Source organism: Hemiscyllium ocellatum, chromosome 28 (genome assembly GCF_020745735.1).
Source record: "Hemiscyllium ocellatum isolate sHemOce1 chromosome 28, sHemOce1.pat.X.cur, whole genome shotgun sequence".
Lineage (NCBI taxonomy): Eukaryota > Metazoa > Chordata > Chondrichthyes > Orectolobiformes > Hemiscylliidae > Hemiscyllium > Hemiscyllium ocellatum.
The window spans coordinates 19062610-19086437 of record NC_083428.1 but is presented as its reverse complement, the minus strand read 5'-3'; the positions used below and the strand labels follow the sequence as shown (position 1 = coordinate 19086437).

Here is a 23828-nt window from a genome sequence, read left to right as displayed (position 1 = left end):
TTTGAAAGTTATAGCGAGTTTAACATTCTTGAAGGGATACTGGTTGATACATCCTACACGTCACTGAACTAACATGAAGCTCCGTAGAATTCCTTACATAACGAGGGTGCCTGTGCCAGTTCTTTGACAGCAATCGAAAATTATGCCTATTTGCCCTTGCCCTACATTTTGCAGAAATAAGCTTTTCATTCAAACTCTTCAAACCCCACAATCATTGAAAAAAATTCCAATTTTGGAATTTTATGAACTCTCTAATCTTTACCTATCTTTATCATATGCACCTTCAGTTATCCAAGTCCTAACTTCAGTTTGAGACTGTGCTCCCGAAATTTTGAGTCAGGTTTATGTTAAAAGCAACACACCAAGACTGTTACTTAACTTCCACTTTAAACAGTTGTCTTTGCCTCAATTATTTTCTGCAACAAAAGCATTCAATTCTCCAACATTATGGAAAGAAATCTTGCTTAACTGGTCCATATATTCTGTTAAAGAGCATTTCATATGCTCAGTCAACCCAGTCACTAACTCTCAGTGGACGTCAACTATTCAATTGTTCGCTGTATAAAATTCCATGCAGTAAAATGCTCCTACTTCTCAACAGAATTTAATTGATTTAATATTTAGCACTTAAATATCTTGCTTTTATGAAAATGTTTATTGATAAAAATTAACCATGAACTGAAAGACCATCCATTGATCAAATCAAGAGTCAGTAAAAAGCAGCAACAACTTGAAGTTTTCAATGTTTGCCTTGTGGTTGATGCCAGTTTCATACCTAGAGAGGAGAGAAAAAGATTAGTCTTGCCTTTCCTTTACATGTGACATCTGTTAAATCGGACAAGTTTTAAGTTTGCTGTGTGTCATGAAGTTTAATATATGGATTATGCAGGATCTCACACTTGCCTTCGTTTGAACAAGGATAACAAACAGTTGTTCTACAGAAACTACCCAAGACAAAAAGAAGCCCAAAGAAGAATCCTCTATTTCAAATGGCACCTTGATAGCCTTGACAGTCAGCAAGATTTAAAAATCTTTAGTTAGTATGGATTTCCTCATTTCTGTACCACTGCCAGCTGGCATATTCAAAACCCTAACTGGGAAGAACTAATATTGTAAGTTTGCGTTTGTTTAAAAAAAAAGCAGTATCAATAAAACTTTCACAATGGAACAACTGCATTCCTCTTTCATGTCTTTTCTGACCCCACATCCATCAAGAGCATCACAGTGAAAATAAACAGAACTTCAAGTACTACTGTACCCACTCATGGAAAAAGACAAACTTCAATTTGAGAAAACTCCTCCAGCAGATCAAGTTTGGCTACTACTTCACCAAAATTTCAAAACAAACTTTAAATTTTGCCTTCCTATCACTCGAGCCTGGTCCGTTTGCTTGCACACTAGTGGGTATATTATGCCATGGGATTCAAGGCATTTTAATCTTTTAATTAAGCTGATACTTTTAACCAAGTGAATATATAATAAATACCTTAATTTTTGATCAACTTAAGAGAATTGGTTGGCTTGGCTTCTCATTGCCCTTTACCATGTGTAAAGCTAATTAAAATGAACACTTTTTGAAAATTTGAACTGTCATAGCCAATCTTACGAGTGAAAGATGAATTCATTCAGCACTCTGGACTTGTTCATCACGTACCTAAAACTGCATTCCAAGAGAAGTCAGTTATTCAAGACAGTAGATGAGCTTTTTACCCTACTTCATCAATGATTATGCTGAAAAATTGATGTTCAGGTGAATATAATAGAACGCAGCAAGAAAAACAAATTCTAAAGTTAGGGTCACATACAGTAACTTCCATTTAGCACAGGGACTACTTAGTCTTTGTTCTATGCTAAATGGAAGCTAAATGTACTATAGTTTTCCTGTTACTGTTAAAGATTAAATATTTTGTTATTTAAGATGGAATTGAGATTTCTTCACACACAGGGTATCAAACCTTGGAGCGACACCAGAGAGTTGATAGCCCTCCACCATTAAATAAATTCTAATGAAGTCAGAGATAGAAAGATTTTGACCTCTCAGAATAAAGTCAGGGAAGTATTGCTGAGCTAGAAGAGCATCATTACTCCAGAGACAATATGGTCTTCTCCTGATAAAGGCCTTATGCTTTATATAGTTAGTCTATGAATTATTTTGAAAATAAAATTAAATTCCTGGAACTGGTCACTGGACCCAAAACATTAACTCTGCTTTCCCTCCATAGATGTTGCTTGACATGCTGAGTGTTTCCAGCAATGTCTGAATGAGAGGAAATCTAATTAAAGGTATATTAAAATAGTATTAAAAAGGGGATTGACAAAGTAGGCATAGAATGGCCCCACAAGGGCAATGTCAAATCTAGAAAGAGGGGTCATAGTTTTACAATAACAGGGAAGCAGATTTGAGGATGAGGACTTCTGTAAAGGTTTAAGAATCTGTAGAATTCATCACCCAGAGTACAGGCCACCAAGTAAGTTTAAAGATGATGGATAGATTTTTAATTAATTGGTTGAAGGGTTATGAAACACAGACGGGAAAAAGGGGAGTTGAGGCCAAGATTTTTCAAAATGGCAGATTAAGCTCAAAGGGCCAAACTGCCTCCTTCTCTCCTCATGTTAAGTTTTAAAAAGATGAATGATGGCCAGGAGTGTACTTTAATACGCAAATCTGGAAAGTGATAAAAATATATGAATGTGGGTTTTAATGATTATCTGAGGTAGAAGCAATGTTAAAAGACATGTAGCAGGCAACTTAGGTGATTGAGAGAATACAGTTATGTATTTGGTTTAACTCTGATTTTCCTATGATTATAAATACTGGTTGCAAGTGAGAGACAGGCATGAGAAAGTTGATGGGTATATATTTGTCAAAGGTTTTAAAACATACTTACAGCGTGTTTCACTGCACAAGTCTGTACGTAATGTATCTTCCTGCAGTCTCACTAGGTCTTATAATCTTAACCACCTATAAAAGAAATAGCAAAAAATGTGGAGTGTCACTTGAATGTCTTATACCAGTTGTAATGATGTACTTGTTGATTCAAGATTTGTACAATATACAGCAACAAACCTGCCCTCTTTTCAATCCAAAGTATCGTGCCACTGGATCACCTGCTTGTATTCTTGGCAACTGGCTCTCCTTTAACTTACTGGTAAACATACTTAAAGCAAATAATTGTAACCCAGCAAAATGTAGAGATAGTTCCTTATTTTCTGTTAACTGACCAATGCTCATTATTTACAACTTTTTTCTTGGTCATGTGAAACATACATATCAGTAATGATTACTTCTGGCAGACGGTGTGGAAATCAAGTGAGAAAACATGCTTTTCCTGATGTGGTCATAAAATCTCACTAATGTTTGTGCTCAAGGGTGACATCACTTGATAAGAATAAAGACATTCAGTAAAGGTAGCAGAAAGGAACCCATCAACAAATCTTTTAAGGAGATCTTACATCCACAATGCCAAATTTTTAATTCAGAAGATTGGTGTTTTTCTTCATAGCAAGGTGAAGAAAGGTGAAGTCCTCTCCATGAACAGGAACTTGTACATTCTAAGTTGTGGAAACAGAGCATAGGATAACTGCAGATTTGCAAGAAGAAGAATACAAAACATAAATACTGCAGAGAAGTTGAAAGGGCAGCACAAAGAACAATTCTACACAGTAAAACTTAATGTAAAATTGGGACTTGAAACACACATGAAAAATTCCAAAATTCAGTTAGTGTTTTACTGAAGTGCAAACTCAAAAATTAACTTTAGTCACATTGTCAATGTAATGTTTGGAAAAGTACAACTCCGATGAATCAAAGAGCAGAGTTGCATCATTTGAAATGTTAAATATTTTCAATATAACACACAAAGGATACTATCGTGCCAGTAGCTCTGTAACTTCCTCCTTGGTCATGACTATGTGCTCTGGAACAAGCTAAAGGACATAATTACATTCAACTTGTTGACAGAAAACAGGATCTACTTTAGACAGCCTGACAGTTTCTAGATTCTGATTGTAAAAAAAATTCAAATATTTCCCCAGTGCATACTTTTTTTTCTAAAGATATTTTTATTAGAAATTTAATATTTTGACAGATTTACAAAAATAAACAGAACTTTCAAGCACAAACATTAATATAAAAATAGATCTTAAATATATAATCATCAAAATTCAAAGGAATGATACTAAAGAAGAAAGAAAAACAATGAAACTCAGTTAACTACTAATCTAATCCACAATTATCCAGAGTGTATAGTTGAGTCACTTACATCCTTCAAACAAGAGAAAATGTTCTCTAATACACTCATAACAGTATAATAAAAAGGAAACTATTTCCAAACAATAAGAACAAAAAAAATAAAACATGTTTGAATGGAGATCCTCCCCCTTGTTCTCAGGGGGCCTTACTTCCTTTCTAAAGGTCCACCATATCCTCTCCCAAACAGTGTCCCACCCTTGACCTGGGCGCTCCTTAATAGGATTTAGATATAATACCGAGCTAGAGTTAACAGTGAGCGCCCCACCCCCACCCCTCCCCACCCATACCTGAGTATATCTGATAGCATCAATGCCACGTACAAACACACATTACTATAAAATTACAACTCCAACAAATTACAGTTAAGTATAATAACATAAAATAGCAAGGGAAGACAACCCTGCTCACAGAAGCAAAAGTAAAGTAAAGTATCCACTTCTCCCCACGGAGTGTGGAAGAGGCAAGCCAACATAAATTGTCTCTTACGCTTTATTTAAACGAGTCTAAAAGTTCCTTAGCCTCTTCTGGTGATCTAAAATTATACTCGGATCCTTCGTGGGTAAAGCATAACGTCGCTGGGTAGCGTAAGGTGTATTGAATATTTAAGTTCCTTAGACATTTCTTCACCTCATCAAACGCCTTCCTCCTTCAGGCCAAAGCCGGGGAGAAGTCCTGAAATAACATAATCTTGGATCCTTCATGAATCATAGCTTTAGGATCCTTTCCAAGATTTCTGGAGGCATCCAGGAGTATCTGCCTCTCCCTATAACTCTGCAGCCGGAACAGGACCGGGCGTGGGCGCTGGTTTGGGCCAGATCCGCGTACTGCGACCCGGTAGGCCCACTCCACCCTTACCCGGTCAGTTTCAGCCCCCAGGTTTAAAAGCTGGGGCAACCATCGCTCCAGAAATACTGCTAACTGTCCCTTCTCTTCTTGTTCAGGGAGGCCCAGAAGACGGATATTCTTTCTCCGATTTCTATTATCCAGGTCATCCATGTAGATTTCAAAGGCCCGGACTCTCTGCTCCAGAGCTCGCACCTGTTCTGCAGCTGTTTGTGCTGCAGCCTCGGAGGTCGTGGCCTTTAGCTCCGTCCCCTCCACTCGGCCCTGCAATTCCTCAATAGCCTGGCTGTGCTTTTGTAACTTTTCTTCGAATGCATTCCATCTCTGTCTGGATTCTACAATGAAATTGACGAGTGTCGTTTCCAGCCTGGCAATCATCTCTTCAAGGCCTGTTTTTACATCAGCTGCAGCCGGAGGAGGAGAGGAGGGTGGGGGAGGGGTCTTTGTTTTCTGAGAGCTGCGGGATACCTTTGGTTTACTCATTATCCACTTAATATTAAACTGCTTAAATATAATAGTAAACAGCTAATTAAGGTTAGAAAATTTTTTTGGGTGGTTTGGTAAGTGTGGTGGGGGTGAGTAACTCACTTTACCCAGGTTTTGGGAAGAGCACTGTAAACTCAGACTTGCTGAGTCGCCGCCATCTTGGATATCCCCCAGTGCATACTTAATTATGAGTTACTTCCATCATACTACTATGGGAGAGCACCTGATATTCTTTAAAGAAAAGAAATCAGTGCAGGTAAAAACCTGACCAAGAGAACTATTTTTATGCAAATCATCATTTAAAAATTTACATTAAGGTTTATGCACATGATGTGTATAATACCTATGTAGGATATTAAAACAAAATACAAATCCTGCTGAGTATTTCCAGTTTATTCAAAAATAGAATTCTGCTGGATAACTTTTTTGAAATCCAAAAATATTCCTGATTAAATAACAAAGCCAAGTCAATGACAAAGGTTACACTATGTCCAATCACATTCTTTGTGTAGAAAAGTTTTTAAAAAATGAATTAGAATAGATTTGATTAAATGGTTAAATAAATGTTAGATTAAATACTGAGGATCATTTGTATATTTTGTTGCTTAACACTCCAAATAGTATCTTGATCTTCAAACCGATATATATTTCAAGAAAGTCTTTTAAAAACTCACCTCGTGTTCTGTAATGTTAATTAGAAGTTCCTGTTGAAGGAATTGCTCAAGGATATACTTAGGAGCCATGTCAACAAGAGACTGAACAAAAGAAATGAAATAAAAATAAGTTTAACTGTAAAAGGGATTATGCCCATTTTACTGTCAAAAACATTTATGTTTTCCTCAGTCATGTACCTCATTTCTCTCTTATAGTCACCAGGCTCAGAAGCTGACAGAACACTCCTCCCCTGTGAGCAAACACTTCTCTTGCTTTTTAAATGTTTCCAAAATTTTGCACAATGTAAAGGCATCCAAAACTAATACTGTGCAACAATAAACATAGTAAATTTGAAGATACCAAAGTTTTTCATTTCTCCTTTTCCAGTTTAAGGGAAGGATGGTCTATAAAAATAAGAGTAGGCCATGTAACCACTCAAACATTTTCAGTCATTGCATAACAATAATGCCCCAATCTGTATAATCCCATTTGCCTCACATTTTTTAAAATAAGTCTGTTTATTAAATTCTATCACTCCCAGTTCTAAAATTAACAACTGATCTAGCCTCAAATGCTATTTATGGGAAATGTACAAACGGCTAGCTTTTATATGTGAAAGCATTTTGCAATTTCACTATGAATGTCTAGACCCAAGTTCCCTAGTCCTAGATTCCACAATCAGCAAAAACAGTTTCTCACTAAGTATCATATAGGATGGTACACCTTAATCTAAGTCACATGTTGGTTCACAGCAATCATTAGTATACTCCAAACAACCACAATATTTAGGATATGAATTTCATCTATTACAGTACTGTCTTGAAGGGAAAAGGACAAGGCAGACATGAAATTAACCTGCTTACCTTGTGAGGATCGCTGATACTACCTAACTTCACATTAGGAAGAATTTCTATTTTAATACACTTATTAGTTTATTTTTCCATGATCTTATTTGTTTGTACACTTGATAACTGAAAATTAACAGCAAGCAGAAGAAAAAAATATTTCAGCAAATTTTTGTAATAGTTAAATTTTCACTTTATACCTGCTTTGCTGATGGGGTCATCCCTTGTTGTACCACAATGATGGCTCTGGTAATATTTTCTTCCTGCATGCGTTGACAATACATTTTAATGGTTTTGATCCCAACTTTTGGCTCCTCTAATAAAGGAACATTTTTTGTATATCAGTTTCAAACAAGTCAACATTGTTCACAGGGAAAAATCAGTTGAAAAAAGCAACAATATGCTATTTTCATTGAGTAGACTAATAAATACTACATAGTGAATACAAAACAGAAAATGCTGGAGACCCACTCAGCAGACCTGGCAGCATCTGTGGGCAGAGAAATAGAGTTAACATTTCAAGTCTGATATCACATTCCCATTCATTTTGTAAATGTCACTCATCTCAAGTGGGGTTGGGCCACTTTATCTTTTCAAGACATGTGAGGAATGTTAACAGGAATAGAGTTGTCACTATTGAATATACATTGATTCTTGACTGAATAATTGAAGACACACACTGCCCCGTCAATTAAACAAGTCAATAGGCTTGCTAGTCATGTTTAGTAGTTAATTTAAGGCAGTATATGCAGTGGGATAGGAGTTGGAAGTGTTGCTCATATCAGAACAGATCTCAAACTCCATGTATGTGATTCCAGGAAAATGTGCGGTATTATAGTTCACAATTGCTATGAGAATAATGCAAAAGCACCATACTGCAGACATGCCTTCTCACATTTGGATCCGGTTGCTTAAGACTAGATATCTACATTAACTTGCACACATTTTCTTATCATCTTGTTCACAGGCAGTGTGTCATATTTCTGAGTGGGTGGAACTTGAACCCAAGCCTTTAGGCCCAGAGATAGAAACATTGCCTTTGTGCCACAAGACCTTTATGACCTTACACATCCATGGGGTAATCATATGTTCCTCCTGATTACCAGCTACTGGTAAACATGCTGAGTGGTGATAGAAAGATGGATTACAAGTGATTCAACCCTAAAATGCAGAGGGAAAGGAAAAACAACAAATACTTTAGCTTAAATACCTGGAAAGAAAACGAACATCTGATCAGTGGGATCATCATTATGAGCAACAAGCACAGTAAGGTCTGAACGTCGTGGCCGCCCTTCACTTGGCTTATCTCCAAATTGACCCCTAAATTCTTCCAGTGTCTGATCCAATTCATCTTGTGTCACCAAATATCCACGATCATGGCAAAGCTGTGAATTCCATAGGATAAAAATTCCTTTAAATACTTATCTCCAGTTGTCATTTTTTTAAAAATTGTTCTAATTATTCTAACTATACTGATCAAGGAAAAAACATAAAATATACAGAACATGATTCAAACCCAAAGGGCAAATTCAGAATCCCGTTGCAGCCAAAGGGTGATTTTGCTGATACTAAAATGTAGATTGAAGCAAGGATTGTCAAGATACCGGAATTTGAAAGTTTCTCAAGGTAATAGTTTGCAGCCTATTAGCAGGCAATTTATTCACCTGTTTAACACTAACATTAAACACGCAGCAAGAAAGCACTCAAAAAAAATTGAGATAAGGCTTTTGATTTTGGGCTCAACAAGACATTTTGGATGAAGGTTTGCTCGCTGAGCTAGAAGGTTCATTTCCAGTCGTTTCATCACCCTACTAAGTAACATCTTCAGTGGGCCTCAGGCGAAGCACTGCTGATAATTCCTGCTTTCACGGTGGTTCAGTGTTAGCACTGCTGCCTCACAGCACCTGGGTCCCAGGTTCAAGCCCAGCCTCAGGTGACTTTGTGGAGTTTGCACGTTCTCCCCACATCTGCGTGGATTTCCTCCCATAGTCCAAAGATGTGCAGATCAGGTAAATTGGCCATGCTAAATTGCCCATAGTGTTTGGTGCATTAGTCAGAGGGAAAGGGGTCTGGATAGGCTAGTCTTCGGAGGATCGGTGTGGACTGGTTGGGCCAAAGGGCCTGTTTCCACACTGTAGGGAATCTAATCAAAGTTGAATTAACCATTTTGTAGTGCGGTATGGTAGCACAGTGATGAGCACTGCTGCCTCACAGCACCAGGGACCCAGGTTTGATTCCAGCCTCGGGCAACTGTATAGAGTTTGCACGTTCTCCCTGTGTTTGCGTGAGTTTCCTACGGGTGCTCTGATTTCCTCCTACAATCCAAAGATGTGCAGATCAGGTGAATTGGCCAAGCTAATTTGCCCATAGCGTTAGGTGCATTAGTCAGAGGGAGTGGGTCTGGGTGGGTTACTCTTCGGAGGGTCGGTGTTGACTTGTTGGGCCGAAGGGCCTGTTTCCACATTGTAGGGAATCTAATCACTAAGTGTCAGCCTTGATTTGGGGCAGCACGGTGGCTCAGTAGTTAGCACTGCTGCCTCACATGCCAGAGACCCGGGTTCAATTCCCCCCTTGGGCGACTGTCTGTGTGGAGTTTGCACATTCTCCCCGTGTCTGTGTGGGTTTCCTCTGGGTGCTCTGGTTTCCTCCCACAGTCCAAAGATGTGCAGGTTAGGTGAATTGGCTATGCTAAATTGCCCATAGTGTTAGGTGAAAGGGAAAATGTAGGGGAATGGGTCTGGGTGGGTTGCTCTTCGGAGGGTCGGTGTGGACTTGTTGGGCTGAAGTAATCTATTCTAATGTTTGGATTTCTTTGGGTTGGTGATGTCATCTCCTGTGGTCAAAATGATGTCCTTCCTCATCCAAATCCATACTAGTGAGAGAGGGTCATGTCTTTTTGTGGTTTGTTGGTGTTCATGTATCCTGGTGGTTGGTATTCTGCTTGTTTGTCCAATGTAATGTTTATTACAGTCCTTGCATAATATTTTGTAAATGACATTAGTTTTCTTTGTTGTCTGTAAAGGGTCTTTCAAGTTCATTAGCTGCTGTTTTAGTGTGTTGGTGAGTTTGTGGGCTACCATGATGTCAAGGGATCTGAGTAGTCTGGTAGTCATTTCAGAGATGTCTTTGATGTAGGGGAGAGTGGCTAGGTTTCTGGGAATGTTTCGTCTGCTTGTTTGGGTTTGCTGCTGAGAAAATAAAAAACGGCAGACTGTGTTCATTGGGTACCCATTCTTTTTGGATACACGGTATAGGTGATTTTCCTCTGCTCTGCGTAGTTTCTCTGTGCTGCAGTGTGTTGGCTTGTTGAAATAATGTTCTGATGCAGCTTCATTTGTAGATGTTGGGATGATTGCTTCTGTAGTTCAATATTTGGTCTGTATGTGTTGTTTTCTTGTAGACGCTGGTTTGAAGTTTCCCTTTGGCTGTTTGCTCTACTGTGACATCTAGGAATGGCAGTTTGTTGTTTCCTCCTCTTTAGTGAATTTTACGCCAGTAAGGCATTATTGATGGTCTTGAAGATTTCCTCTAATTTGTTTCGTGTAGTGATGACAAAGGTGTCATCCATGTAGTGGACACAAAGTTTGGGTTAGATGGTTGGCAGAGCTGTTTGTTCAAGTCTCTGCATTACTGCCTCTGCTAAGAACCCTGATATCGGAGTTCCCATGGGTGTTCTGTTGTTTTGTCTGTAGGTTTTGTTGAAGGTGAAGTGTATGCTAAGGCATAGGTCCACTAGCTTGATGATCCTTTCCTTGTTGATGAAGTTAGTAATGTTTGGTGTGTGTGTCTTTGGGTCTTCTAATAGTGTAGTCAGTGTTTCCTTGGCCAGGTTAATGTTGATTGATGTAAACAGGGCTGTTTACAAAAGGTACCCAATGAAGACAGTCGGCCGATTTCTCAGCAACAAACCCAAAACAAGCAGACAAAGCACGTCCAGAAACCGTAGCCACTCTCCCAACAGCAAAGGCATACCGGAAATGACTGCCAGACTACTCAGATCCCTTGGCATCATGGTAGCCCACAAACCCACCAACACACTAAAACAGCAGCCAATGAACTTGAAAGACCCTATACAGGCAACAAGCAAAACTAATGTCATTTACAAAATACCATGCAAGGACTGTAACAAACACTACATTGGACAAGCAAGCCAAACACCAGCCACCAGGATACATGAACACCAGCTAACCACAAAAAGACATGACCCTCTCTCACTAGTGTCCTTACGTATGGATGAGGAAGGACACCACTTCAACTCGAACAACACATCCACCCTTGGACAAGTCAAATAAAGACATGCATGAGAATTCCTAGAAGCATGGCATTCCAATCGGAACTCTATAAACAAACACATCGAGTTAGACCCCATCTACCACCCCTGAGAAAAGGAACTGGAAGTGGCTTCACAGGAAATGACATCACCAACCCAAAGAAACCCAAACATATAAAGCAGGAATTATCAGCAGTGCTTTGCCCGAGGAGATGCTGGAGATCAGAGCTGAAAATGTGTTGCTGGAAAAGCGCAGCAGGTCAGGCAGCATTCAAGGAGCAGGAGAGTCGATGTTTCGAGCATGAGTCCTTCTTCAGGATTCCTGAAGGAGGGCTCATGCCTGAAACGTCGACTCTCCTGCTCCTTGAATGCTGTCTGCCTTGCTTTGCCTGAGGCCCACTGAAGATGTTACCTAGTAGGGTGACGAAATGTCTGGAAATGAACCTTCTAGCTCAGTGAGCAAACCTACATCCAAAACCTCAACCCGAGCTATAAGTCTTCTCAATGTGTATCAGGGCATTTCACAAGCATACAGTTTCAAAGGACAAACTAATATTATGGTGTAAAAGGAAAAGGAATGCCAAACAGTTGGCAAATATTCTGACTGGTAGAGGCACTGCCACATAGTTAATACCAAACTTGACAAATTTTGAAGAAGGCAGTTGACTGATATTGCTGTTACCTAGCCCAATGCTGTAACCCCTATTTTGCTCAATTGAAATAGGAACATTGCATGTACATCTTCTGTCTACAAACAACAGGGCCCTGTGTATTAGTGTAGCTTCCAATATACACCCCAAATAGCATTCCCCCTCAGCTATTTGCAACAAATAAGCTATGACTACCTAAACAGCCCAAGCACGCAAAACTCACAATAATGTCTAATATTTGGCCAAATATGATAAATTTGATGGACAATCCTAAATGAGGGAGCAATTAGACTGGCAATCAATTTAAGATTGTCATTCAGGTTCAGCGTGGCACATCAGCATGTACTGGATAGTGGCACCGGCAAGCTGACATCTGCCGCTGAAGTGGGACTCGTGGCTCGGCAGCTGCATGGCTTGGCCTCAAGGCGAGGACTCTTGGTTGCAGGAAGAGTATGGGTTCAGTGACATTAATGAAATGTGTCTAACGGCGAAGAGATGATGCTTAAAGTTGGGTGAGTCCAACGCAGGCAGCAACAAAGCAACAGAGGTCTCGCTTAAAGCCAGGTGCCGGTACGCATTGGGTCAGAAAGATTAAATAGAAATAAATTTGAAAAATAAAGTTGTAAAAAGTTCACTATGACCTAAAACAGACTATTTATTTCTTTTGTTTTCTAATTTGCTTTTTTGTTTCCTAAGTATTTGAAATTAAGTATTTGTACCTAGGTACCTTTGTATTTAAGATGGTGTTGTAATGCAGCAACTGTAAACTTTTCACTACTCGTTTAAAGTACATGACAATAAGGCCAATTCAATTCAAGCTATATTCAGTATACAGGGCACTGTTCCTTGCAGAAAGAAAGAATATGGACATACCTACTGTTTCAAATTGTAACAGCACTCAGGTTCATTGAGGAATGGAAGCAGAAGATTAGCTGAACGTAGGAAACTCCTTTGATGAAGTACTGGTTCTTCTGGTGCAATGATTGTGTCTCTACTTCTGAGCTAGAAAGCTTCAGTTCAACCAGCTCCAGAGGTGGGTCATAACACAGCCCAACAAGTTAATTAAATATACCTCTCATGATGAACTAACAAGAGGGATCTTGAGGCACAATGGTACTGCCCTCTCCGTCTATGAGCTAAGACAGGCAAGTTCAAATCCCACCTGGTCCAGAGTTGTATAAACTCTCTGTTCAGGTCAATTAGCAAACTAGATTTTATTAGAATCAGGGAGAAAACTTTGGCTGGAATCATGCCTGGCACATACAAAGATGGTCATGATAGTTAGTCGTCAGTCATTGCAGCTTCAGGACATCACCACAGCAGTTCATTAGTGTGCTAATCGAACCGGTTCTGAAAAGTTACACACCTCTAAACCATCTTGAAGATGGTTGAACCACAACCATCTTCCAACGTGCCAAGCATGACTGCAGCCAAAGTTTTCTCCCTAATTCTAAAAAAATTCAATTTTGCAAAGACTTCTTGTTACTGCAGTCTGTCCACACCTATAGGAATAGAGAGAGGCGGAGGGTCAGACACAGAGAGAGGCGCCAAGGGAGGGGGACAGGACGGGATACAGATGGGCCAAGGGGGTGGGGTGAGAAAGTGGCCAAGGGAATGGAGGGGGGTGGGGGAGGCGTGAGACGAGTGTGTGTGTGTGTGTGTGTGTGAAGCCAAGGGGCATTGAGAATGTGGGCGAAAGTGAGGATGCAGATGCTGGAGGTCAGAGTCAAGATTAGAGTGGCGCTGGAAAAGCACAGCAGGTCAGGCAGCGTCTGAGGAGGAGCAGGAAAATAGAGGTTTCGGGCAGGAGCCCTCCATCAGGAATGGTGAGGTGAGAAAGTGGCCAAGGGGGCTGGGGGAGGGGAAGGGTGCGAAGGCCAAGTAGATCCGAAAGGGTAAAAGGGAGCGATTAGATGGTAGATTTGCTGACGGCCCACCTGCATGATGGTTTTGCGGATCTTCCACAAGCGATAAGTCTCCTCTTCATCGTCCATCCCGCTCCCGCTCGAGACACGACTTTACAACGGAAACCCCGAGCGCGCACGTTGGCCGCCTGCGCAGGCGCGGTAGCAACAACGCCGAGCGTGCTGCGTCAATGCGCATGCTCCACAGGAGTCCTTCCGCGGAGGTCAGACTTTTGGCAAGTGAGGAAACCAAACGGTAGAAAACTGTATGTTAGGGCGAATGGATAGACTTCTCTCTGTATAGTTATCTTCTAGTTCCTTATCGTAGTGTGTTTTGCATGACATTTCTCCTTGCTGATGATATTTAGTCTAGTTTTGTTTGAATAGGTAGAACACTCCTAACATTTAAGAATTATTGAGATGTGCACTTAGAATACCAAGGCAACTGGCCAAGTGTTGGAAAAATTGTTTAGAATAGTAAGGTGGTTGTTTTTGACCACTCAATGTGCCAAGGAGTTGTGCTATAGACTTCAAATGACTCGATGATCTAAAGTCCAGTGGCCTCCTGTTTTGTCATCATTAAGATGCACAAGGAAGCCTAAATTCAACAATTGAACTAGCTCCACCAGTCTGTACAATCGTGGAGACCCCAAGCAGCCTCCTCCAGGTTGCTAGTATTATCAATTAATTTATAAAATTGAAAGGAGCTCTTTGGAGTGATGCAGTGTTGAAATACCCTTGCTCTTTCTCCTAAGTGGCTGCTTATCTGAAGCTTTCTGCTGTCTACAGGGGCTCCCATGTGAAGACGTCCTGCCCCAGGTCTTCTGCAAACTCTGGCATGAAGGATCTGGTAATCCTCCATCATGTGGTTTGATTTTCAATCCAATGTGTACACTTTTTTTGATTCATGGCTGTTCACTTAATGATCTTGGACGGTACTTTTTGTTTGCACTTTTTTTACACTATCATATATTTAACTTAAGATATAATTATAATGTAAGAATTATTGGATCTAAATCTTAACATGCAGACTGATGAACTTTCATTCAGTGTCTAGAATGCTAGCAAGTAATAATATTACTAGGCCACATGATGCATAAAATGTTTATATTTTCTTCAGGAGCTCAGAACTGCAGAAAAAACAGTGGGCAGAATTTCTAAGTTGTAACTCACATGGCTTCTAACAAGGGTGACAACATTGTACAGATTTTCTAATTAATGACACACCTCTGAAGCAGGTAGGACTTGAACCCAGGTCTCTTGGAATAGGGGTAGGGAATCTACGATCATGTCACCAGAACCTATTTGACAAAGTTATGTACCAACTTCATTGAATATACATGTCTAGCAATGGTAGCTTGCAATTTCTGCTCTTATACCCAATGTAAAAGTTTGCAGCTACTGGGAATGCACCCTCAATAATGAGCAAATTAAATAAGCACTTATCTGATAAAAATAGCCCAAAATCAGCCAATCCAGTTTTGATTTTGGCAACACATTGTAGGTGCTCGGAGAAAACAGAAAGACAGGTTCACTGAAAGAGCTGTACAAGTGAACATGGATTACATGCCAGGCTGTCCTCTGTGAAACAAAGGAGTAACTTAATCAACAGATCAGAGAAGACTTCGGATATGAGAGGCATTTCTAAATCTGCTAAAAATAAAGCATTTACTGTGACATCTGAACTGAGCTGAAGGTTAAACAGTGGCAAGATGTAAACAGAAAAATGGAGACGGTTATATGTGAAGCTTAGAATACTGTATATTAAGAAGCCTATTTATGACTAGAAAAGTAAAAGCTGCAAACGTTTGCTTAAGTGAATAGTATTTAGCCTAAATTGATAGAATATTTAACATATGAGTGTTGTGACATACACTAATACTGACTTGATAATGGAAAAAAACAAGCAATAGGGAAGAAATACAGCAAGTAGAGATGTGAAAATGCAGTTACTACCATTGTATTTATAGACATGTGACAATTTTAGTGCATTTAATCATCTCTTTGAAATACTGCCATGGAGGCCAAAAAATATACAGATTAGCCACTCATTATCATCCTTCTTGCAAAGAAAGTTTCCAAATATTAGAACACACTGCATCAATCAGTATGATGATGCAGATGTAACTCTTTACTAAATTCATTTAGGATCTTCACAGGATGGAAGAATAAAAGGTGTTGATGATATACATTCTGATATACAAACTGAGACATTCGCATTTCCTGCACCTAAATGTGTAATCACAAAGCTTATCTTAAATTGCTAAAAACTACTCATTTTTCATCAGAAATGTGCTTTGTCCTTGACACCACAACAAGTCTATGAATATACATGTACACACAGTATATGAATTAGGAGCAAAAGCAAGTCTTCTGTACCCACAAGCCAGCTGCCATTTAGTAAGATCAGATCAAATTCCACATTCCCATCTATCATGATAACATTTGATTCCCTTGTTTAACTAGAATCTGGATCTTATCTGCCTTAAAAATATGCAATGATCTGCCTCCACAGCCTCTGAGGCAGAGTTCCAAAGTCACACGTCTCTCAAAGAAAAGAATTTACCTCATCTGTCCTAAAAGGATGATCCCTAATTTCTAACAGTGCCTCCTAGTTCTGGCCTAATTCATAAGACAAAATATCCTTTCTGCGTTCACCTGGTCAGGAATGTTTTGTATATTATACACTTTAATCAAGGCATTCCTTACTGTTTGAAACAAGCCCAGTATGTTCAACCTTTCCACGCAAGATAAGGTATCAAGTCAATAAACCGTCTCTGAATTGCCTCCAACACATTAGCATCTTTTCTTAAATAAGACAACCAAAACTGCACAGTTAGAATAATGATCCTTCAGAGGAGCATGTTTCTCCATACTCTCATCACTGCTGTCATAAACTCAAGCAAACACCAGGTGCACATTGCTGGCAAGAACAACATTTGTCATCCATTCCAAATTACCATTGAACTAAATGGCTTGCCAGATTATTTCAGAAGACAGTCAAAAGCCAGCTACATCATTGTGGATCTGGAGTTGCATTAGGTCAGTGGATTTTCTTCTCTAGTGAAAATTAGTGAACCAGACATGATTTTAGAAAAATAATTTAATGGTTATCATTATTGCAATTAGCTTTCCATTCAAGACTTTATTAATCAAATTTAATTCCATTAGCTGCCATGCTGGGAGTTGAACCCACATCCCTCGAGAATTAATACAGGCTTCTGGATGATTCATCTGGTGACATTACCATTAACATGGGGCCATTCTGTAGATACTTCAGGTTTCCACCTAGCACAGGTACTAGTTCACTTGAATTTGTCTTTGAGTGATTTAAAGTCTATTGGAGGACCACTTTTCAAAAGTGGTACCAATCAGTGTTGAGACATAAGGTTTTTATTAGCATACCCTGTGTCCACTGATAAAAGATGTGTCTCAATGCATTTAATCAAGGTAGAACAAAGGTTATTCAATCTGTACACAGACCAAATATTAAAAGAATTAGGTGCAGTTTCAGGAATAAAAGTTTGAGGCAATAGCACAATAAACTTATGGTATGGTGACCATGCAATATTACTGGCAGAATCAGAAGAGACCCTTACCATGGATTAAGCAAAATCTAGAAGTTTGGAAATATGGATTTGAGTATAAACACCAATAAAACTTAAAACTATAGCAGATAGAAAGATTTTTTAAAAACTAGAGTGAAGATTAAAGTGAATACTGTCACAATAGAACAAGATGATAGGTTTGTCTATTTTAGACAGATAGTAACAGGAGATGCAGAAGTTAGACAAAGGATAGAGATAGAAGTAATTCTGTGAATATGTAGGATGTAACACAAGCTTAACTTTCTTGTTAACAAAGGACAAATCTCATAATGTGGTCCATTCCATTGACTTTCCTGTGTGCCTCAGAAACCTGGACAATAAGAGAAGATCTATGGAATAAATTAGGGGTTTTGAAATTTGGAAGAAACTATAAGAGCAAAGAGGAAAATGATCATTATTTTAGCCACTTGATCACAACTGAAAAGCTGTTCTAGAAAGCAATGTGGAAAGTAGCAAAAGGGGAGTTCCAAATCAGGCAGTTGCATGACAAAAGTCACAGAGTGAGGGCAGACAAGCTATAGTGGAGTGTGAGGATGGTACCAGATAGTCAAGCAGAGCATATAATAAAAGTAGTACGGGCTTTTGTGATGCAATGATGCTGTCCCTACCTCTGAGACAGGAGGCTTATGTTCAATTCCCACCTGCTCTTGAGGTGTGTAATAATATCATATGAATAGTTTGATGAGAACGTATCTAACATGACAATAGATTTGGCAGGAGTAACTACAATAACAGCAGAGTAGTAGTATTCACTGACTCCACAGGCATTGTGGTAGAAACTTGGGTTTTTTTAAATCAAACAATCACCTTTTGACCTATCCATGCTTAACCATCCTCCTCAAATGTGAGTCTGTTCTCTTATTATCAGCTCCGTTTCCACATCTTACAAATTAACACATTACTAAACAGAAGCCTGGACTGAGATGTAAAATTGCATCAACCTCATCTTTTAAAAATAGTTTTCACTATAAAACTATCGTACTTAAACAATACTTGTTTGGTTTTATAGGAAGTTGTCTGTCTTACAGTTTATTGGCATAGTCTTATCTCACATATAACAGTTGTGCCTTAATTTGCATCAAATTGACAGATGAAAATATTTTTTTTCTTCTCTAAGCTACAAATTGGGAAATTATTGGCCAGGTTTTTTTATTTAATGTGCTTATTTCTTAGAATCATACAGTAAAGAGGCCCTTAGCCTATCAAATCTATATCACCAAAGCTACACTAAACCTATAGTGTCTCACTTTCCAGCATTAGGCCCATAGCCTTGAACATTGTGGCATTTCAAATGCTCGTCCAAGTACTTTTTATAGGTTGTAGGATTACCACCTCATCGACCCTCCCTGTTACCCGGAGGATAAAAAACAGTTCCTCATATGCTCTCCAAATTTCTGCCTTTTATCTTCACATGTTTCCCCCTCATTATTAACCCTTCAACTCAGGGGAACAACTGATTTTTGTTCACCTTGTCTGTGCCACTCAGAATCTTGGAAAAATTTAGTAGGTTCCCTCAACCTCGCTACTCCAAACAAAAGAACCCAAGCTTATCCAGCCTCCGTTGATAGCTAAAATGAACTATCCTGGAAAATTTCCTCTGCACCCCATCCTTCCTATGATCAGAATGGCACACAATAAAGTATTGTACAACACAACATAATATCTATGCTCTTACAATCTAAGCCTCAACGATAAAGGCAAGTGTCCTTTATGCTTCCTTAACTGATCTATTAACCTGCCATCTTCAGGGATTTGTTTACATACCAAACACCTTCTTCACTACCTGTGACTCCATTTTCAGGAGCTATGAACCTGCACTCCAGGATCTCTTTGTTCAGCAACACTCCCTAGGACCTTACCATTAAGTGTATAAGATTTGGTTTCCCAAAATGCAGAACCTTACATTTATCTGAATTAAACTCCATCTGCCAATTCTCTGCCCATTGGCCCATCTGGTCAAGATCCTGTTGTAATCTGAGGTAACCTCTTCACTGTCCACTACACCTCCAAACTTGGTGTCACCTGCAAACTTACTAACTGTATCTCCTATGCTCGCATCCAAATCATTTATGTAAATGACAAAAAGTAGAGGACCCAGCACTGATTCTTGTGGCACTCCACTGGTCACAGGTTTCCAGTCTGAAAAACAACCCTCCATCACCACCCTCTGTCTTCCATCTTTGAGCCAGTTCTGTATCCAAATGGCTAATTCTCCCTATATTCCATGAGATCTAACCTTGCTAATCAGTCTCCCATGGACAACCTTGTCGAACACCTTACTGAAGTCCATGTAGATCACATTTACTGCTCTGCCCTCATTAATCCTCTTTGATACTTCTTCAAAAAACTCAATCAAGTTTGTGAGACATGATTTCCCACGCACAAAGCCATGTTGACTATCCCTAATCAGTCCTTGCCTTTCCAAATACATATACATCGTCCCTCAGGATTCCCTCCAACAACAGGAAGCATTGTCTGAGACAATCTGTGGTCAGTTCAAGTAGGAGAAAGTGAGGACTGCAGATGCTGGAGATCAGAGCTGCAAACGTGTTGCGGATATGATATCCTCCACAAATTCACCTGCACCTCCACACACATCATTTACTGCATCCGCTGCACCCGATGTGGCCTCCGCTATATTGGGGAGACAGGCCGCCCACTTGCGAAACCTTTCAGAGGACACTTCTGGGACACCCGCACCAACCAACCCAACCACCCCGTGGCTCAACACTTCAACTCCCCCTTCCACTCCACCAAGGACATGCAGGTCCTTGGACTCCTCCATCGCTAGACCATAGCAACACGACGGCTGGAGGAAGAGCGCCTCATCTTCCGCCTAGCAACCCTCCAACCACAAGGGATGAACTCAGATTTCTCCAGATTCCTCATTTCCCCTCCCTGCACCTTGTCTCAGTCCCAACCCTCGAACTCAGCACCACCTTCCTAACCTGCAATCTTCTTCCTGACCTCTCCGCCCCCACCCCCACTCCGGCCTATCACCCTCACCTTGACCTTCTTCCACCTATCGCATTTCCAACGCCCCTCCCCTAAGTCCCTCCTCCCTACCTTTTATCTTAGCCTGCTGGGCATACTTTCCTCATTCCTGAAGGAGGGCTCATGCCCGAAACGTCGATTCTCCTGCTCCTTGGATGCTGCCTGACCTGCTGCGCTTTTCCAGCAACTCGTTTTCAGGTCAGTTCAAGTATGCAGCTTTTATCACCGTTAAAAGCCATTTTATGCAGCTTTTAAGCAGAATTGTCAATTTGTAGCCTAGAAGCCATTTTACTGTTGCCTATGTTAGTAAGAACGTGTATTAAATGGTTGTTCCTGACAGCAGCCCGTATTCAGATTTCAGATCCTCACATTTGGACCCAATTTGTCAAATTATCCTTTGACCAATATGCTTTTACCTTCTTTATCAGTCTCCCATGTGGGACCTTTTCAAAGACTTTGCTGAAATCCATATGAACTACATCAACTACCCTCATCATCACACTTGGTCACCTCCTTCAACAATTTCACCAGATTTAGATAAATGTGAGGTACTGCATTTTGAAAAAGCAAATCAGAGCAAGCCTTAAGCACTGGTCGTAAGGTCCTGGGAAAGTTGCTGAACAAAGAGACCTTGGAGTGCAGGTTCATAGTTCCTTAAAAATTGAGTTGCAGGTAGATAGGATAGTCAGGACCTGATCAGGTGTACGCTAGAACTCTGTGGGAAGCTAGAGAAGTGATTGATGTGCCTCTTACTGAAATATTTGTATCGTCGATAGTCACAGGTGAGATGTTGGAAGACTGGAGGTTGGCTAACGTGGTGCCATTGTTCAAGAAAGGTGGTAAGAACAAGCCAGGGAACTATAGATCAATGAGCCTGACATCGGTGGTGGGCAAGTTGTTGGAGGGAATCATGAGAGGCAGGATGTACATGTATTTGGAAAGGCAAGGACTGATTAGGGATAGTCAACATGGCCTTATGCGTGGGAAATCATGTCTCACAAACTTGATTGAGTTTTTTGAAGAAGTAACAAAGAGGATTGATGAGGGCAGAGCGGTAGATGTGATCTATATGGACTTCAGTAAGGTGTTCGACAAGGTTCCCCATGGGGGACTGCTTAGTAAGGTTAGATCTCACGGGATACAAGGAGAACTAGCCATTTGGATATAGAACTGTCTCAAAGGTAGAAGACAGAGGGTGGTGGTGGAGGGTTGTTTTTCATACTGGAGGCCTGTAACTAGTGGAGTGCCACAAGTATCAGTGCTGGGTCCACTACTTTTCGTCATTTACATAAATTATTTGGATGTGAGCATAAGAGGTACAGTTAGTGAGTTTGCTGATGACACCAAAAGTGGAGGTGCAGTGGACAGCGAAGAAGGTTACCTCAGATTACAATGGGATCTTGATCAGATGGGCCAATGGGCTATGAAGTGGCAGATAGAGTTTAATTTAGATAAATGTGAGGTGCTGCATTTTGGGAAAGCAAATCTTAGGAGGACTTATGCACTTAACGGTAAGGTCCTAGGCAGTGTTACTGAACAAAGAGACCTTGGAGCGCAGGTTCATAGCTCCTTGAAAGTGGAGCAGCAGGTAGATAGGGTGGTGAAGAAGGCGTTTGGTATTCTTTTCTTTATTGGTCAGAGTATTGAGTACAGGAGTTGGGAAGTCATGTTGTGGATGTACCGGACATCGGTTAGGCCACTGTTGGAATATTGCTTGCAATTCTAGTCCCCTTCCTATCTGACGGAGGTTGTGAAACTTGAAAGGGTTCAGAAAAGATTTTCAAGGATGTTGCCAGTGTTGGAGGATTTGAGCTATAGGGAGAGGTTGAATAGGCTAGGGTTGTTTTCCCTGGAGCGTTGGAGGCTGAGGGGTGACCTTCCAGAGGTTTATAAAATCTTGAGGGACATTGATAGGATAAGTAGACAAGGTCTTTTTCCTGGGGTCGGGGAGTCCATTACTAGAGGGCATAGGTTTAGGGTGAGAGGGGAAAGATATAAAAGAGACCTAAGTGGCAACCTTTTCACTCAGAGGGTAGTACGTGTATCGAATGAGCTGCCAGAGGAAGTGGTGGAGGCTAGTGCAATTGCAAAATTTAAAAGGCATCTGGATGGGTATATGAATAGGAAGGGTTTGGAAAGATATGGGCCAGGTGCTGGAAAATGGGACTAGATTAGGTTAGGATATCTGGTCAACATGGACGAGTTGGACCGAAGGTTTGTTTCTGTGCTGTACATCTCTATGACTTTATTGGTTCGGCAAAGCTATGCTGACTATCCCTGATCAAACTTGCCTCTTTAGATGAAGATTAATTTTCTGCTTCGGAATTTTTCCAATAGCTTCCCTACCGCTGATGTGAGACTCCTAAATCTGTAAATCTCTGGCTCATCTTTACCATCCTTCTTTAAAAGGGGAATCATGTTAACTGCATGATGTACAGCACAGAACCAGACCCTTCGGTCCAACTCGTCCATGTTGACCAAATATCCTAACCCAATCTACTCCCATTTTCCAGCCCTTGGCCTATATTCCTCTAAACCCTTCCTATGCATCTACTGATCCAGATGTCTTTTAAATGTTGTAATTGTACCTGCCTCCAGCCATTCCTCTGGCAGCTTATTCCTTACATGTACCACCCTCTGCATGAAAAAGTTGCTCCTTAGGTCCTTTTTAAATTTTTCCCCTCTCACCCTAAACCTATGCCTCTAGTTCAGGACTCCCCCACTGCAGGGAAAAGACTTTGTCCATTCACCCTATTCATGCCTCCAGTCCTCCAGTCCTCTGGCACCTCCCCTGTGGCTAGAGAAAAATTAAATATTTAGGTTAGGGTGATTCCCTCCTTTAACTCCCACACCAGCTTGGAATACATGTCATCCAGGTTTGGGATTTTTAAACCTGCCAAAACCTTCATTACTTTCTCACTCCTATATCATCTGCTGAAGAACCTCACAACCCACCTTCCCAAATTCTGTATTTGCAGCTTCCTTCTCCCAAGTGAAGATGTGAATTATTTGTGTAACCTTCTACTAGTTCCACATACAGATTTTCTAATGGGCCCTACTCTTTCTTTGATTATCCTCTTCTCCTGATATTTGTAGAATATCATGGGATCCTCCCTAACATTGCCAGTCAGTATTTTTTCTTCCTTCCTATTTGTTCTCCTAATTATTTTCTTAAATTTCCTCTTGGACCTTCTACTCGGGTCTCCACTGATTCTCACCCTTTGTATGTCCTGAGTATTTTTAGATATACAGGGTTCTTTGGTTCTATTGCTCGTACATTTGCATGTCCTTGGGGGAGTAGGAGGGGCAGTTGCTGAGGTTG

General features: G+C 40.3%; 2 protein-coding genes across 6 annotated transcripts in view; one reads left to right on the top strand and one right to left on the bottom strand.

The window, feature by feature from the left end:
* Positions 1-636: 636 nt before the first annotated feature.
* LOC132829175 (DNA-directed RNA polymerases I, II, and III subunit RPABC1) lies at positions 637-14055 on the bottom strand. Its single transcript, XM_060846524.1, has 8 exons — positions 13938-14055; positions 8291-8465; positions 7281-7396; positions 6256-6336; positions 3869-3927; positions 3068-3146; positions 2889-2962; positions 637-775 (listed from the first exon to the last, which is right to left on the bottom strand). Exons 1-7 carry the CDS (start codon positions 13992-13994, stop codon positions 2897-2899), a joined length of 633 nt encoding a protein of 210 aa, XP_060702507.1. The 5' UTR covers positions 13995-14055; the 3' UTR covers positions 637-775; positions 2889-2896.
* Positions 14056-14111: 56 nt separating this feature from the next.
* LOC132829173 (phospholipid hydroperoxide glutathione peroxidase-like) overlaps positions 14112-23828 on the top strand; it is a 38124-nt gene continuing 28407 nt past the window's right edge. For 2 of the 5 annotated variants that reach the window (XM_060846523.1, XM_060846519.1), the window contains exon 1: positions 14112-14170. The gene's annotated coding sequence lies outside the window, so the exon portion shown is untranslated. The remainder of the gene's footprint in view (positions 14171-23828) is intronic. The other 3 variants (XM_060846520.1, XM_060846522.1, XM_060846521.1) reach the window with 3 other exon arrangements.